This window comes from Leucoraja erinacea, chromosome 6 (assembly GCF_028641065.1).
Source record: "Leucoraja erinacea ecotype New England chromosome 6, Leri_hhj_1, whole genome shotgun sequence".
NCBI classification, from domain to species: domain Eukaryota; kingdom Metazoa; phylum Chordata; class Chondrichthyes; order Rajiformes; family Rajidae; genus Leucoraja; species Leucoraja erinaceus.
In genome coordinates, this window is record NC_073382.1 from 60,021,170 (window position 1) to 60,039,113 (window position 17,944).

At 41.5% G+C, this 17,944-nt stretch overlaps 1 protein-coding gene across 5 annotated transcripts in view; it reads right to left on the bottom strand.

Annotated features, from left to right (window-relative positions):
• tenm4 (teneurin transmembrane protein 4) overlaps positions 1-17,944 on the bottom strand; it is a 531,769-nt gene that overhangs the window by 189,519 nt on the left and 324,306 nt on the right. For 3 of the 5 annotated variants that reach the window (XM_055637191.1, XM_055637188.1, XM_055637187.1), the window contains exons 5-6: positions 5,636-5,891; positions 4,229-4,363 (exon numbers count right to left, since the gene is read on the bottom strand). In XM_055637191.1, coding sequence (XP_055493166.1) covers positions 4,229-4,363; positions 5,636-5,891 — 391 coding nt within the window. The remainder of the gene's footprint in view (positions 1-4,228; positions 4,364-5,635; positions 5,892-17,944) is intronic. The other 2 variants (XM_055637190.1, XM_055637189.1) reach the window with 1 other exon arrangement.

Below are 17,944 nucleotides of genomic sequence, written 5' to 3' on the forward strand. Positions count from 1 at the left end.
CCTGATACATCAGTCAATGATGCCGGCAGTCACTGAAAAAAACGCCAAGTGGAACAGACCCTTAAGGGAGAGGAATGAAAGGAAGAGATGAATGCACAAAGTCTTTTTCCCAGGACAGGGAAACCTAGAATTAGAGGGCATAGGATTAAGGTGCGAGGGGAAAGATTTAACAGGAACCTGGAAGGCAACTGTTTCACACTGATGGTGGTGGGTATAGTTGCCAGAGGAATTGTTGAGGCAGGTACAATAACTACATGTAGAAATTCGGTACATTGATAGGAAACATTTTGAAGGATATGGGCCAAACACAGGCCAGCTTACACGGACCAGCTTAGATAGGGCATCTAGGTCAGCATGGACGAGTTGGACCAAAGGCCTGTTTCTGTGCAGTAGTTCTCTTGGCTAGAGTAACATAGGGTAGTTAATCTGTGGAAATCATTGCCGCAGAAGGCTGTGGAGGCCAAGTCAGTGGATATGATTAAATGGCGGAGTAGGCTCGATGGGCTGAATGGCCTAATTCTACTCCTATAATTTGTGAACTTGGCTCTGTGATGCATCTCTCTGGTGACCTCGGCCCAATTCAAATACAGCAGCTCAACGAGGATACGTCTGACCTGTACTTGATACTTTCCACAATAAAATGAACCTAATTTGAATTCTTCACATCCCATGAGGAAAAACAGAATGCACAAGTAGCTAGGTTAAGTGGCGTAAAATCGAGCGTTTCATTGCTCGGCAAAACATTACAAACAAAGAACACTTAGCGGTTGTCTGTAGCAACAGCCCAAATTAAGTTGAAGAATGTTGGATTTTTGACAATCACTTTAACTCTCCAACCAAAGTCCTTATGAATTCAAGCTCTTAAATTATTCCAATAAAGCTTGAGAACAGCACCACACTTTCCATTTTAGCACATTACTGCTTTCTGGCAACAATATTCATTGACAATCATTTCTGTTCCAGATTTACAGCATTTTAGATAATCAGTCTACATTTGCACCTCATTTAGGCTTTTCTTAACTGGCTCTAGGTTTCTTCAGTCAGTTAATCCTTCTGGCATTTCATCCCATCACATGTTTTACTTTTTGGCTTGTCCCCCCTTCCTCCTCTTTTCTATAACTTAAAATTTGTTCCTTCTCTAACGAATTTCAGGTCTGATTAAACTTCATTCATCTGAAATGGTAACATTTTTCCTCCATAGATTGTGTGTGGTCTGTTCAATATTGCCAGCAATTTCTGTTCTCATTTTCCATTTCCTGCCTCCACAGTATTCTGCTTGTTTTCTGTTTTAAGGCAGTTGTCTTATAAAGGCCATTGTTCAGGTATTTTGTTTTGGCAACTTGTCTGCATTTGCCTTCCAGACATCTAGCTTTCTGCTGCAGGACTTTTCAGGTCATTGTCTCAAGAACAGGTATTCACCCCTAAAGGAAGGCACAGTGTTGCAGCTGAACAATCTGCTGCCCGAACCCTAGTGAACCGCGTTTGATCCTGACCACGGGTGCTGTCTGTGCAGAGTTTGCATATTTTCCCTGTGTGTTTCCTTCGCGTGCTCCATTTTCCTCCCACGTCCCAAAGTCGTGCACGTTTGTATGTTAATCGGCCTCTGAAAATGAGAGATTCACAGAGAGTGGTGAATCTCTGGAATTCTCTGCCACAGAAGGTAGTTGAGGCCAGTTCATTGGCTATATTTAAGAGGAAGTTAGATGTGGCCCTTGTGGCTAAAGGGATCAGGGGGTATGGAGAGAAGGCAGATACAGGATACTGAGTTGGACGATCATATTGAATGGCGGTGCAGGCTCGAAGGGCCGAATGGACTACTCCTGCACCTATTTTCTATGTTTCTATGTAAAATTGCCCGAGTATGTAAGGTGCAGATGAGAAAGTGGGATAACAGAACTAGTATGATCGGGTGATTGATGATCTGTCTGGGCTCGGTGGGCCGAAGGACTGTTTCCATGCTGTAACACTGAACTCAACTAAAATGCACCAGAACATGCAAATACTTACAGGTTAATAACTGGGAGAAGTTCCTATAATTTATTCTTTACCTCAAGGCAAGTTCGTTCAATGAAAAAGCTTGCACTAATTAAGTAATCTTTTCAATTTTACATTCATATATGTTACTGCATGGCTAGTATTTATTACCTATCCCCAATTGCTGTTGGCAAGGTGACTGTGAACTACTGCCTTCAACTGCCTGCACCATGTGAGAAAGAACTATTCCCGTACTTCCAGATAGGAGTTCTTATGGTAGTAAACTTTTATAAATGTGCTTTTTAAAAATAAAATGCATTAGAGACAAAACTCAGATGACAGTCTCTTCCACAAATGTACAAAGATGTAAACTGGTGGTTTGGAACGTATTCAAATTAAAAAATAATTGTCTGGTTAGAATGTGAACTGTTTGATTATAGATCGGTGGCATCAAAAAATGAAGTGTGAGTATTACAGCATGAATCACCACTTTAGCTTGAAAGTTAACGGCACTGTTGTATTAACAATGTGACTGACTGCAAATAGTAGCTTTCAGATGTCAAATCATAATTAGTGGGATTATGAGAGGCCCAGAAGTGCAATTAAAGCTGTCTGCGTTCTCCCATGTAAAACAAATTAAGTCCAAATTTACAAGCAAACGGCTGTGTGTGCAACTGTCCATTAGCATGGTAGCACATTAAGGAATATCCGTTTTTACTGGGGGGAAGAAAAGCTTTTGAAAGAATCAGAAATTTGCAATATTTAAAGATCAGTGAGAAGTGCCACTGAGGAAAAAAAACTACAAATGGCTTCAATAATACGGTTGAGGAAATAGAGAGTAATGGACACTTAAATAAAGCCATAACATAGTCAAAGGGTTCAGAAAATGTTATATAACAACAGAAATAAAGCTTGAGTGCTTTACAAGTGACATCCAAGCTGCAATTTTATTAGCTCCTGGAACTTTCTGAAGCCCTTTAAAGACACTTTCTGCCAATGTGGAAGTCATTCAGTGTCAATTAAATTCAATGGAATGTGCAAATGTTATGACTTTGATGTTAACAACACAGATTTATCCAGATTTCACAAAGGTTTGCCTGACTGCATTTCTGTTTCATCAGAACCAAGTTAGATTGCAATTTGGATTTTTGGAAATCTTCAAATGAACTCAGGAAAAATAGATGGCGACAGCAAAATTGGGTTATAAAATTAACTGGAGTAAAAAAAATCAACAAAAGTGATGTTGCAATTAGGACAAGAAGATTAGAAGAATTTTTGAGTGACATTCTCAAGTTTGCAATTAGACATATTTTACTGTCATTATCAGTTCTTGCCAGGTCCAGAGTTAGAACTAACACCCACAATTTCAGTCAGTACAGAAAAGACCACGAGTACATCTATAAAACAGACATTCTCTGAACATAACTAATCAGAACACATCCACAAAATATGGTGATTCTTTGAACACAATTAATTAGCTCGTAGAAAAGACAGATCCTAGACAAGGGATAAAATGCTAAAATCACTGCTTTTGATGAAAATAATGACATACTATCAAGTTATCATTGGCTAAGAGACAGATAGTCGGCGAAGTTTGAGACAGGACATTGTAAATTGAGATTTCAACTCTAAAACAGGAAGAACTGAGCACAGAAGCCATCACACCCAGCAAGAAGCATCACATACCCATCACTGTAACCATCATCATGTCGAGCAAGGTAAAAATGCCATCTCAATTAGGTTGTCCTGCACCCAAAAGACTGCAGGATCACATCTAAACATTCTCTAACAGAACTAATCAGAACAGAGCACATAAAATGGTCCTTCTTTGAACACATTCTAATTAGCTCGTAGAAAAAGACATCCTAGACAAGGTCTGAAAATGCTAAAAATCAAAAGCTTTTGATTAAAATAATGACATCTGCATATCAAGTTAGATTGGCTAAGAGAGCAGATAGTCGGCAAAAGACAGCATTGTAAATTGAGATTCAACTGAAAACAGGAAGAACTATGAGCACAGAAGTGCTCAGATCACACCCAGTAAGAGACTAGATGCTCAATTCTAATAAAAAAATAACAAAATTGGGACATTTAAAATTGAAAACACATTATACTATCAAGTTATATCATTGGCTAAGAGACAGATAATCGTCGGCGAATTTGAGACAGGACATTAAATAAATTGAGATTTCAACTCTAAAACAGGAAGAACTGAGCACAGAAGCCATCACACCCAGCAAGAAGCATCACATACCCATCACTGTAACCATCATCATGTCGAGCAGAGGTAAAAACGTCCATCTCAATTAGGTTGTCCTGCAAACTCTCTAGGAATGTCTGCTTTGCTACATTTCTACATTCAGATGGAAATATGAATGAAGCCAATGAGCTGCATATGAATAAAATAGTGAATGGAGAGAGCAAAAAATCAAAAAACAGCAAAATGGCTGAAAGATTAAATGCAGACATCAGTGCTATGATAGTAATAGAAATGACAGATAAATTACTGATGTCCCATTTAAATTGTGATATTCAGATCAGCATTTTAATCATTTTAAGGTATTATGGTAAAATGGTTAGGATAAAATTACTTTTTATGAATGAGCCCTAAATGCACCACCTTTGACCTGGAGTCTCTGCATGGTTTCTGCCCAAATACCAATATAATGAATAGCAATATAATGAAAAAAAGTTGTTGAACTTGAACCAAAGAACATTACCACTTATTCTGGACTTTCTGCCCACTTCACCCCTGCTTATAAAACTTGTCATTTCATGAGGTAATCACAGTGACTAAACACTGTTCTACGTCCAGTTTCCAACCCCCTCTACATTCAGTCTGAATGTTTTGAGCCGAAACGTCACCCATTCTTTTTCTCCTGAGATGCTGATGACCCGCTTAGTTACTCCAGCACTTTGTGTCCATAAACACTGGTTCTTACTGTTTGGATTTGTTTATCACACTTCAACCAGAATTGCAGACATAAAGACAGTCAAGGATATGTGAATCCATGCAAAGATTGCAAGAGGCTAACAGTTAATTGAAGTCTCACCCAGGTCTGTTTGCACTGACAATTACTTCAAATTATTTTAATATCTATTCAATTGAGTCCCTATTCGGATGACTGATTCGGAAACTGATCCATCCGATGCAGCAATTATTTTAACACCTTTTCAGTTTAAATCAGTTTATTAATTAGCAGTCATTCCAGGTCAATGTTGTAATCAATAATCAATTTCTATTGAAAAGGTTGCTCACGGCAAACTTTATTCAATGGTTTAACCCAATGAGTTTGTATGGAAATTTGAACATAACTTTGTAAAACTAGCATATCGTTCTGCAGAAGGGCCCGGACCTGAAACTCCACCTATCTATCCATGCTTTCCAGACATGCTGTTTGACCCCCTGAATTAATCCAGCACTAGGTATCTTTTTTTTTTAATGTTCAGCAGAAACTCCAGGTCATATATTCAAACAAAGTATAATTCAAAAATACAATCTCATTCTACTTCTCTTCTACATACAAATTTAAACGGATTGTAAGAAATGTGAAATGGAGAGATTTCAGATTGTTTACACGCTTTCATTATTTGATATTCCACAAAATCGGTGGTAAAACTACTGCAGCAGTTCCCGTAGATTATTGGCAGAGCCGCTTACCTGGTCTCCAAGGGGATGTTGCTGTTGAGGAGCCAGTTGTCCTGCATGTGGGCAGGCTCCTGGATGCAGGGAGGTGGTTCCGGAGGGGGAGGGAGATCAGCCGGACTGGGGCTGGGATTACTGCGTGTGGTGAAGTTCCCCCTGTTCAATGAGTTCACTGAAGTGGCATGTGGCTGGTTTAGGGAATGGGGATGCGACGTTGGAGGAGGGGGTGTTCTGAGCAGTGAGTGATTCTGAGGAGGATTGATCGAGGGACCTGAAAAGAAAACACAATGAGGCACATGGTTAGAAATATCTGTACCTAAATTATTATCCGGCAGGCATGTATTCAAGAGACAGCAAGATATAGCTCTTAGGGCTAAAGGAATCGAGGGATATGGGGAGAAAACAGGAGCAGGGTACTGATTTTGGATGATCAGCCATGATCGTATTGAATGGCAATGCTGGTGCAAAGGGCCGGATAGCCTACTCCTGCACCTATTTTCTATGTTTCTATGATGTTCTTAGCCAATAACTTCACCTCGCCAAAAGAGAGAAGTGAATATCTTATATGGTATGAAAAAAATAAAATCATTAAATTATACCTCAACATGACAACATATGCGGTTGTAAATAACCTAATTAATAATCCAATAATTCCCTCCTAATGGATAAATCAGACCAATTCATAACAAGTTGGTCTCCATTCGTCGTTTTTTTGGAATCATATGGTGCAACACAATTGTAAAAAATAACTGTTTCAGGACTGGACGAGGGTTGGTCAAGACTATAAATAATGATCTCCTTTTCTTTTCACTATTTTCTCTCTCAACTTTCTTCATTTACTCGTTTTCTTTCTTCACACACTATATATTTCACATTTTTCTATCCTTTACTATCTAACTTCTTTTTCTTATTCTCATCTTTTTTCAATGTAACAAAAAAAAAAAAGAAGTTGTACATAAAATGTATTATGAAAATATATATTAGGCACTTTGGTGCCATATGACTGTGCTTACTTCTAATAAAATAAAATAAAAAAAAAAAAAATAAAAAAAAATAATCCAATAATTCAATTATATACAATATAGAACAGTGTAGCACAGGAACAGGCCTTTCAGCCTACAAGGTCTGTGCTGAGCTTAATACCAAGTTATGTATTGTCATCATGTATTGCCATGTATTGTCTTTCTGCTGACTGGATAGCAGGCAAAAAAAGATTTTCTCTGTATCTTGGTACATGTGACAATAAACCAAACTGAACAAAGTTAAACTGATCTTATCTGCCTACACACGTTCCATATCCCTTGCTGTCTGTAATCAAGATTACATATTTGATTGTTGGTTGCTGTATCCTAGTTAACAGCAAAGCACAAATCTTGGGGACTGCAGGAATCTGAAGAGAGAGGTGATGAAGAGGAGAGCAAGTGCACTAAAGGAGTTGTATGAAAATCCACAGACATATCCAAGCACAGGTTGGGCCTGAGTCTCCTGAGATGTATGAAGATTTTGCACAGTCTTTGCCTGACCTCCATCGAAGCTGAAACCTGATCCATCAGCTCCTACTTTGCAGAAGTGTTGATGCCAGCTGGCAGAGAAGAGCAAATGGCCACCAGGTCATTCCTGGCTTAGACCCGCTGCATGATGCTGGAATGGACTGACCCATGTTTCTAATTATCTTGTACTTTCTTTCCAACAGTCTAGACAATGCACCATCAGTACATTGTGTCACAAGTAATCATTTCATTGTTCCATTTTGGGTACTGTTGTGGGTCCACAGCTCCCTCCTCACCTGGCAAACTTCAACCAGAATTGCAGACATTGGTCAGGTCAGGGGGAGTTCCCCCCCCGCCACGGGTACCATGTAATCCCGTGCTACCTGCTCCATGGTCGGATAATCGGCGACTAAACCGTCTCCCCATCTAGTGTGCCAGGTGAGGAGGGGGCTGTGGACCCCCAGCAGAGCCAAAAGCAAGACCTGTCAAAGGACGGATGAGCTTCTAGCGAGCCAACGGCCATCCACACTTCAGTAGAAGTTGCCATCACTGTCGTACGTAGCATGATAAGGAATGATGATAAAGCACACACATCAAAATCCTATACTGCCAGCAGCGGTAGTCCGCAGGAACTGGAGATGTGTGGTGCGTCCGTCACCGTTCCCGTCGGAAACCAGCACCACTGCGTCGCTGTTTTCAACGATAATTAATTTTAGGCACATATGAATATTAAGCACTCTTGACTCCTGCACTTCCATGTTTCTATCTGTCAGCTATTTAAATGTTACTATCGTATCTGCCTCCACCCTACAACCTCTGTGTGAAAAAACGTGCCCTGCACATCTCCTTTAAAATGTACCCATCTCACTTTAGAGCAGTGCCCTCTAATTTATGACATTTCAACCCAGGGAAGAAGGTTGTGTCTACCCTATCTCTGATTCTCATCATTTTATATACTTCTAACAGGTCTCTCCTCAACCGCTGGCGTTCATTTTCTTTCGGGGGAGAAGAAGAGGAAGTTGAGAGTATTCAAATGGTGACATGAAGGTGGTTCCAGCGCAACTCCATGAAGACCAAGGCAATAAAGCCGCAGTAGGGAGTCACAGTGGTGGGTTCGATCCTGAGCTCAGATGTTGTCTGAATGGAGTTTAATCATTTTCCCCATAACCGCATCTCTTTCTTCTGGATATTCTGTTTTCCAACCGCATCCTAAAGACGTGCGGGTTTGTAGGCTAATTGGCCTCTGTAAAATGCTCCGAGTGTGTAGGGAGTGGGTGGGAAAGTGGCATAACATAGAACTAGTGTGTCCAATGGGCAGCGTGGACTCGGTGAACTGAAGAGCCTGTTTTGATGCTGCATCTTTCAATCAATCAATCATTAATTGATGATTAATTAGTTAATTAATTGGTTGATTGATTAATTAATTAAAATAATTAATAGTGAACGAGATGCTGTCTGACCCACTGCGTTACTTCAGCATTTTGTGTCTATCTCTGGTTTAAACCAGCATCTGCATTAACCATTAATCTTCTGCTGAGGTTATGAATGGGAATATCTCACCAGTGTTCGTCATACACATGAGAATCAACGGCTCACATCAACGCTGATGTGGATGGAGGCTTATCACAATGGTCAACAGCAGAATCAAGGTTGTTGGGGGAAAATTGGAGCTCTGATCCTGAATGGGCTTGTTGATAACAGTGGGGTCAGGGATAGGCTTTGGAACCAGGAGTATGAAATTCACACCTGTTAGTCTGCAGAGAGCTCCCAGTACTGGTTATCTGAATTTTTTCTACTGAACTTATTCACTGTCGATACTCACTTTATGAGTTTCTAAAACTTCTGCATTAAAAACTATTCAGAGTGGAAAAGATGAAAACAAAAACCCATACTGAATGTCACCTTGCTGTTACCAACAAATCTTGGCACATTTCATCTGTAAGGCTGACAAAGTATTCATTTATCTGTGAAACCAGATTTTGAATTGATGTATGGCTTTTAAGTAATGGTTACCAAAGTCTTCCAACTATTTAGTGTGCAAACACCAATAAGCAAAGATGAAAAGAAAGATGTGTTAATTTAAAAGAATGAGCAAAATAGCAGAAGCCTTTGGATGCAACTGTGTGCTAAATTTGGCTGCAAGTTAATTACAAAGTACAATAACAGACTTCAATGCAAACCATCTGGGAATCACACTTATTTTGTGGGCATCAGTTAATTAAAAGAGACATTTCTGATGCAATAATATTTATTCAGATGATAAAAGTTGAATGTCAATGATGCTGCACTTCAGTGTTGGGCTTTGACTAGGCTTCTTCCAGTGAAATGGGAAAAAGAAAAGAAAGCAGTAAAAAGCTTTTTACTAAAGAAACATTGCAGGAATAACCAGGTTGGAGCCAATGGCCTTAAATTTGCTGATGGTAGCAATCTGCTTGCACCCAACACTGTTCTGTGTACTCCATCCTTAACTAATAAAGATTTCTTGGGAATGAATCTTATCTCCAAAACATTGGGAATAACTTTATTGATTAACCCACATACCCAGCAAAACTGTTTTTCCCAGTCAAAAATTATGTATGTTTCTAACCATCAAATCGCAAAGAAACTATACCGTTCGGGAAACTGGAAGTCCACCTTACGGAATTTACAAATCACTCCACAAAAATAAAATTTGCTAATTCGGAATTTATGTGAAAAGAAATAAATAATGAACAAAAAGTAGTTCATTATCAATTTGCATTACTGGAAGCATGTGCAGATGATGTGCCTTCATGTCATGGAAAAATGTGATATGGACCATTTTCTCTGGACACAATGACTCCATAATGTGGGAATCGCCTGCATTACAAAATATTCAACTGAAAGAACTAACTACTGTTTGGTTTTGAAAAGTGTGAAGTAGCTAAATTCACCTTAAAACAAAAAAATCCTATAATCATCCAATGCAATTCACAAAAATGAACGCTCTGTCCCTTGCAGCCCTTTCTCTACATTCGAAGAATGGGGATGTGTTCTTGGGTTTGGTCTATGGTGGTGTAGCTCACTTGAGTGGGTTGCACATGTGGGAGGGAATTGCCACAACAGTGCGGTCTGCTGCTGATCTCAATATGGAGCACAGCATTGGAGTGCCATTGGGGATTCCCTGGCAAATAGTGTTTGGACATTTGGGATTTTCTTTTGCAAAAGCAAGCACAGGAGTCACAAACATCCTGGGATTTATGCATAAAACCCGCAGGTACTTCCCTGCAAAACCTTGGCCAAATTTAACAAATAGAAAAATTCTGTAAAGTGAGGACATAATGAATATGAATTGAACTTAATGGAGATTGGGTTACATTCTTTATTGTATCTCATTTTACTTTAGACTTTAGAGATACAGCAAGGAAACAGGCCCTTTGACCCACCAAATCCATGCCGACCAGCGATCACCTTAGCACTACCCTACACACTAGGGACAATTTACAATTTTATCGCAGCCAATTAACGTACAAACCTGTACGGCTTTGGAGTGTGGGAGGAAACTGGAACACCTGGAGAAATGCCACACAGTCACAGGGAGAACGTACAAACTCCATACAGACAGCAGCCGAAGTCAGAATCGAAACCCGAGTCTCTGGCGCTGTAAAACAGCAACTCTACCGTTGCGCCACCGTGCAGCCCTTGCACCAGCTATTGGAATACCATCAGTGTTGTAGAACATAAGTACTTCATAGGCAATTAAGAGATATATGAAGACTAAAATATGATATCTTCACTAGTATTTCATAGTATTTGTGTGATTTGCTGCTTCTAACTTGGTTCTAGATGTTATCCCGATTTCTCTCATCAGCTGCCCAAATGTTTGTTCTCGTACCACCAAACAGAGGATACAGATTAACCTCTCTGTATAGTTTTGGTACATGAGAAATAGTCAACATGATTAGCCATTGAGATTATTTTTTTAGTATATCAAATAAATTACCAGTGCAAGCAAAAGTTCATGTACACATAATCATCACTTGACTGTTGAGAAGGATGTATCCAACTCACAATACACAGGGATAACAATGAATCAGTTGAAGCAGTCCATTGTGCAAACTTAATTGAAATTCATTGTACCGTATTCAGATAATGCAATTTAAGATTAACTGCAATTTGTTCTGTTCAGTGCCTGTGTTAATGTAATCGTTAAACTATAAAGCATGAAACATTGGGAATGGGAATTTGCCTAGATCTTCTCTTTCCATGCCATGACTGATGCCAGGAAGTATTTGGGTCGGCGGTGGGATCTCGCAGGTCGACAAAGCTTGCTGCCATCAGTGCCTGGGTCGGCGGAGCCTGTGGCTGGGGCCTGGGTCAGCGTCATAGAGGCGTCCGGAGAGGACCCGGCGGCCGATGATGGCGCCAACGGACTGACGAGGACAAGCACGTGGAGTGAGGACGTCGCTGACGAGGGAAGGAACAAAGGAGAACCCGGCGTGGGGGAGGGCCGCCGTGAGGAGGGGGGTTGAACAATGGACACCCGGCCACCATGAAGAACAATGGAAGACCCCATGAGGGAGGGCGGAGGTGGGGAAGAACAAAGGGGGAACTGACGCGGGGGGAGGGATTTGTAACTTTGTCAATGCCCTTTATGGGTGACTATTTGCATAATTTGGCACGCTATGCAAGCAAAGAATTTCACTGTGGCTTGTCACATGTGACAATAAAGTATTCAATTCAATTCAATATTCTCTTAGAAGTCCCAGTCTCAAGTCCTGTATATAATGGTGGCGCGTTCTATGCTTGCTGCATCACTGGTTGTTCCTGAGCTGTGTCTGCTGCTTCTGTGCTCTGCCTCAAAAAGGAAGTCATCATCATGAGAGACCCACACCACACTGGCCACACTCTCATTTCACTCCTGCCATCGGGAAGAAGGTTCAAAAGTCTGAAATCTATAATGACCAGTTTCAGGAACAGCTTCTTTCCAACAACCATCATGTTATGGAATGCTGTTTTTGCATGATATATGTCTTTTAAAATTTTATTTACCCTCTTGTTTGTTGTGGAATCTACTGAGTACTATGTGTACAAAGCTGTTGTGCTGCTTCAAGTAAGAATTTCATTGTTCCGTTTCAGGTAATTTGGAAATAAAACACTCTCCACTCTAAGAAGTTTTGCCCTTTCTGTGCTGCCCCAGTTTACCAGATATATTGTTCTTTATCCACAGAAAGACAGAGGATACCCATGCCTTGCACCCATGACTGCAGGAAATGTGCTGATTTCCAGAACTCCCAACAGCTTGTTAAAAATAGTGAATACTAGACTAAGTGGGACCTGTTGGGTCCCAGCATCACACAGGAGGGCTGGTCCCCCAACGCAATATTCCACCTCTCCACCAAATCCAATATTGGTGGCCAGGGGGAGGGGGGGGAGGGGGGAGAGGTCTTTCCAGAGGGCTAGTATGGACATTGTGGGCCAAATGGATTCTTGGGGTGACAGCTCAGTCACTCAAGCCTGATGCGCTGGCAGCTAACTCATGGCTGGTGGGCGAGCAGTTGACTCATGGCTATTCCTTGATAGTTCAATTGCAGTTTCATGCCACTTCAAGCAGGGTGCAAGGCCACCGAATTCAAGTGCAGTTTCCGACCACTTCAAGCAGGGTACAAGGCCACCAAATTCAAGTGCAGTTTCATACCACTTCAAGCAAGGTGCAAGGCAACCAAATTGAAGTGCAGTTTCATACCATTTCATGCAGGGTGCAAGGCCACCAAATTCAAATATAGTTTCATACCATTTCATGCAGGGTGCAAGGCCACCACATTCAAATGCAGTTTCATACCATTTTAAGCAGCTTGAAACCACCATGAAACCACACAAAACACCACATAAACAACACACTCACAGTTCAGTAGACATTCAGTGTGTTCAGTTGATTCACAGCTCAGTCGTGATCTCTCGCTCCCCCATCTTGCAGTGACTAAGCCACACCCACACTTCCGGGTTTCATAATCCCTCCCCCCGGAAAGGGCGTGGTCTTCATTGTGTGATTGACAGGAGAGAGATTCTCAACATTTTTTAAACACTGATAACACTTTTATTTTTCATTGATGCACCTAATGAGCGGAGGGGGACTGAGTAAGATGGCCAACAATCACAGCCATAAGTGGTAACATTTTATCTAAAATCAATATACAGTGCAAACAGCACTTCAAAGCAGTTACCACCACCACCAACCATTTGCAGTGCAGCATTTCAAAGCAGTTACCACCACCAACAACCATTTGTAGTGCAGCATTTCAAAGCAGTTAACACCACCAACAACCATTTGCAGTGCAGCATTTCAAAGCAACCACATTTTCATTTTCAAACCACATTAAGGGCACTCACTGTTGAACATATGTTCTGTGTTATTCACAACTCAGAGAGACGTGACCCTCTCGTTTTCCTCCATCTTGCAGAGACTGAGTGAGGCACAACACTTCTGGGTTTAATTGTCCCTCCCCCTCCCACCAGCAGGGGCAGCAGAGAGAATGTCAGCATTTTTTAAACATTAACAACTCTCTTATTTTTCAACGATGGGAAAGTCCGCTTGTCCTGCGCAGCGGAGGGGGACTCTGAGTAAGATGGCCAAAAATCACAGCCGTAAGTGGCAGCGTTTTTTCAAAAATCATGAAACAGAAAACCAGGAAGTGGTCAAGAACTTACTTTTAGTAATATAGATAAACAATAAGTATATAGCAAATACAGAAAAGTTATTTCCCTTTAACCTTCATAATAAACTGAACTGGAACCCCAGTCCATAACTAAATATATAGTACTTAACAGGAAAGTCAACTGATCTGTAGTCTTTTTCTTACACTGCCTACGATTCAGATGAATGGTATTTGCTGGTCAGTTCAGATAAATTCTTAATGGAGTGCAACTATTAAAATATATATTTCTCATCTCCATATCAGGTAGATGACCAATAGCAGAATCAAACATGTATTAGCTCACTGGACTGCCAGTCATATACTTCAAAAGATGAATAGAGTACTTAGCTGTGAATTAAATGGTTTGACCTTTCAACTATATTTTCCTGTCGAACTGATTGCTCCTCTATATTGACTCTTATTTGCAACTGCATTTTAGACACAATGAACCAGGAAAAGGAGCAGAGCTCATGGAATCATAGGAATTTATAGTACAGAGGATCCTGTTGCATCAACTTGGCATCACTGCTATGATTTAGGAAGAATAACTAATAATGAACAATTATCAGAGACGGACTGGACATAATCAGGTCTGTTTGTTCAAATTAATGTTTCATGAACTTTAGACGATTTAGCAAACGAAGAAGTAATGCTATTTCTTTCTAGAACTAGTTATGTCTTATTGACAATCAAAAGAAATTAATATTGGTAGCAATATTAGATGGAATATTTTACACATGCCCCATGATAGTTATGTCCCTGCTCTATGATGTGACAGCCCATTGCTGGAACCTCCCAACTATTAAATATGGCAGAGGAAAGGATGCACTTTTACATTATGTTCTGTTTTAGGTATCAGCTCGTTCATTATTTACTTTTTTTTGTGTTGCCGGTTTGCATTTTACTTAATAGCATTAGTCAAAATGCAAAATCCAATTAAAGAAAAATCATTAATCCTATTCCTTTTTCAAAAAAACACTTTTTAGTGTAGCCCTGTGTAACTTCATATCCATGACTATTTCATTAGTTTTTCATATTAAGAGATTTATATGTTTTGCTGTGATATTTGTTTTGATGTCATTAGCTGCTTCCCCCGATGCTATTCCTGCTGTTTATTCCTACCTCACTCAAGTGGAGGGCAATGAGCTTGAGCAGTTGAGCCCTAAAGAACTGATAGAGGCCCAGAGATTAGACCCTGTCATCAGTGTGGTAATGTCTTAAGTGAAGCTAGGCAAATGTGACCCAGCTCCTAAACATCCAAATGCTGATGTCGGCTTGCTGCAGCAAGAAAGTTCCAAGCTTCGGATAAAGTGTGACCTCCTGTACAGAGTCATTAAGAGACCCTCTGGAAGAGAGGCGAGTCAGCTTATCTTACCTGCTCAGTACAAATCAATGGTTCTGAAGTCAATGCACGACGACATTGGTCACCTGGGCATTGAAAGAACCACAGAGCTTGTCAGAAACCGATTTTACTGGCCCAAAATGACCTCTGAGATTGCAACCTACATCCAGAACTGTGGGAGATGTGTGGCCCGGAAGTCCCTTCCACACAGAGCTGCCCCTATGCAACAGATCATGAGTAATGGACCGTTGGACTTGGTCTGCATGGATTTCCTTTCTATTGAGCCCGACTCCAAAGGCATTGCCAATGTGCTGGTCGTCACAGATCATTACACAAGGTATGCTCAGGCATTCCCGACGAAAGATCAAAAGGCCCTCACCGTGGCTAAAGTCCTCTTTGAAAAGTTCTTTGTTCACTACGGACTGCCAGCACGCATCCACTCAGATCAGGGTCGCGACTTTGAGAGCAAAATTATCAAAGAGCTCCTGACCATGCTGGGCATTCGCAAGTCGGAAACCTCTCAGTACCACCCTCAGGGAGACCCCCAACCTGAGAGATTCAATCGTACTCTCCTGTCCATGCTTGGCACCCTTGATCCAGCTCTAAAGCCCAAATGGAGCCAACATATTTGCTTATAACAGCACCCGAAATGATGCAACAGGGTACTCACCCTACTTTTTAATGTTCGGGAGAGAGGCGCGGCTACCAGTGGATCTGTGTTTTGGCATTGGTTGGGAGGAAGAGGATGGTCTTAAGCATCACCAATATGTGGCCAAAATGAAAAAAGAGTTGCGGGGATGCTTACCAGCTAGCAGCTGAAGCAGCTTCCAAAAACCATGAACGGAACAAAAGACTCTATGATGCAAGAGTGAGAAATCAGACATTGCAAGAAGGAGACCGTGTCCTGGTTCGCAATCTTGGCATCACTGGAAAACACAAGCTACAGGACAGATGGAACCCCTTGCCCTATGTGGTGATAGCCCAGTTGCCCAATCTTCCGGTGTATCGTGTGAAACCAGAGAGAGGAACAGGCATAGTGAAAACAATGCACAGAGATCACTTGCTTCCCATTGGTTACTTGGTAAGACTGCCTACTCCTGCAGAGAGGAAAACACAACCAAATAAACCAGTAACCAGAGCACAGAAAGTAAAGTGTCAAGCCCAAAACCCAGAACATGTGAGTCAAGAGGACCAGACTTCAGAGTCTGAAGAGGAGAGTAATTACTTCTTACCCCAGCTAAAACTCTGTCTACGTCCGCAAACCCAAGGCCTGGAGGCTGAACACAGACATGGTCCGGTCATGATAGATACAGCTATCAGCGTCTGCTCCAATGATCATGACTCACCTGAAGAGGAGGATCAAGTGGATGAACTGCCAGTAGCAACAGAAGATCTGGAAGAACCCTTACAGCCACACCAAGACTCTGTGGTGGACACAGAGCTGGGGGAGGGAGACGTCCCTACCCCTAGCACCTCGGCTGTGGTTGCTGAGTCCTCCCAGACACCCTGTGCCAAACGGCTTGTGAAACCTGTCCTACGCCTCAGTTATGACAAACTTGGACAGCCGACTGACAGACCTGTGACGATAGTTTATAGAGGCCTGATTATTCAAATATGCTGTGACACAGAGACCACAGACACTAGTGAACCAAGATTAACGTTAAGTTCAGAATCCATCTATAGAGCCCAAGTAAGCAGATGTGTTTAGTGCACAGTAGGTTAGCCTGATAGGGACATCAGACGTTTAGCAGGGGGAGAGTGTAGCCCTGTGTAACTTCATATCCATGACTATTTCATTAGTTTTTCTTATTAAGAGATTTATATAAGTTTTGCTGTGAATATGTGTTTTAATGTCACTAGCTGGTTCACATTGATATGCACTACTGCCCCTTTAAATAGTTTTATGCAGTGTACTTGGTGAACATGTGCGGTAAACAGCATACAACCTATGTGGATGGATTTAAATGCATTTGATTTGTTGTTAATGAGTTAGATCATTTTTCCTGTGTGGTGATTGGTTTGGGGGCGGGAGCTGGGGATTGTGGGTAATCGGTGAACGGAAGAGAGACAGAAGAAGTCCGCGGGCGGAGCAGAGAGAAATACGAAGAACAGAGACTGGGAAAAATAAGTTTTGACTGTCCTACTCGGTCCTCGCGGTGAGGTAAGATAAAGACTTTTACAGAGAACGTGGTAATTGGACTGTGAGCTGCAGCGGCTTGCTGAGCTCAAAGACTTTTCCTCTGCCGCTGCCTTCCGTCATTAGCGTAGTTAGCCGTAGCCTAGTGCTACCCCTTCAGCTCGGAGGTGTGGATTAAAGACTGTCGCTGTTTGGACTTTGTGATTATGGGGAGAGTGAGAGCAGCGGTTAGCTGAGCCCTGGAGACAACGAGGGAGAAGGAAGATTTCTGCCACATGGGGTCCTCTCAGGTCAGCCAACTCGCCAGCAACTCGCCATTCGCCCGCCACCCGTCATCACCAGCAACGTGCCTTTCGCCCGCCATCTTGTGAGCTTCTGCACTGCGCACTTGTCGGCTTCAACTGTATTTGGCCGCGACGCTCTCCAGCTTCGACCAGGCCTGCAACGTGGGGTTATTCTTGTTTTGTTTTTCATGTTGCCGCCTTGTGTGAGTGAGTGTGTGGGCCCACATAGTAATTAATACTTAAAGGTACTATAAAAGATTGATTTATTGAGTGTTGTTGTTTGAATATCAGCGTGAGAAACACCAGGAAAACACCATATTTTGGTTATTGATATTTCATTTTGTATTTCCCTGACCAACATGTTTTTTATTTTAATTAATAGAATAAATGTGAAGGTAATTCATTGGAACATAGTTGT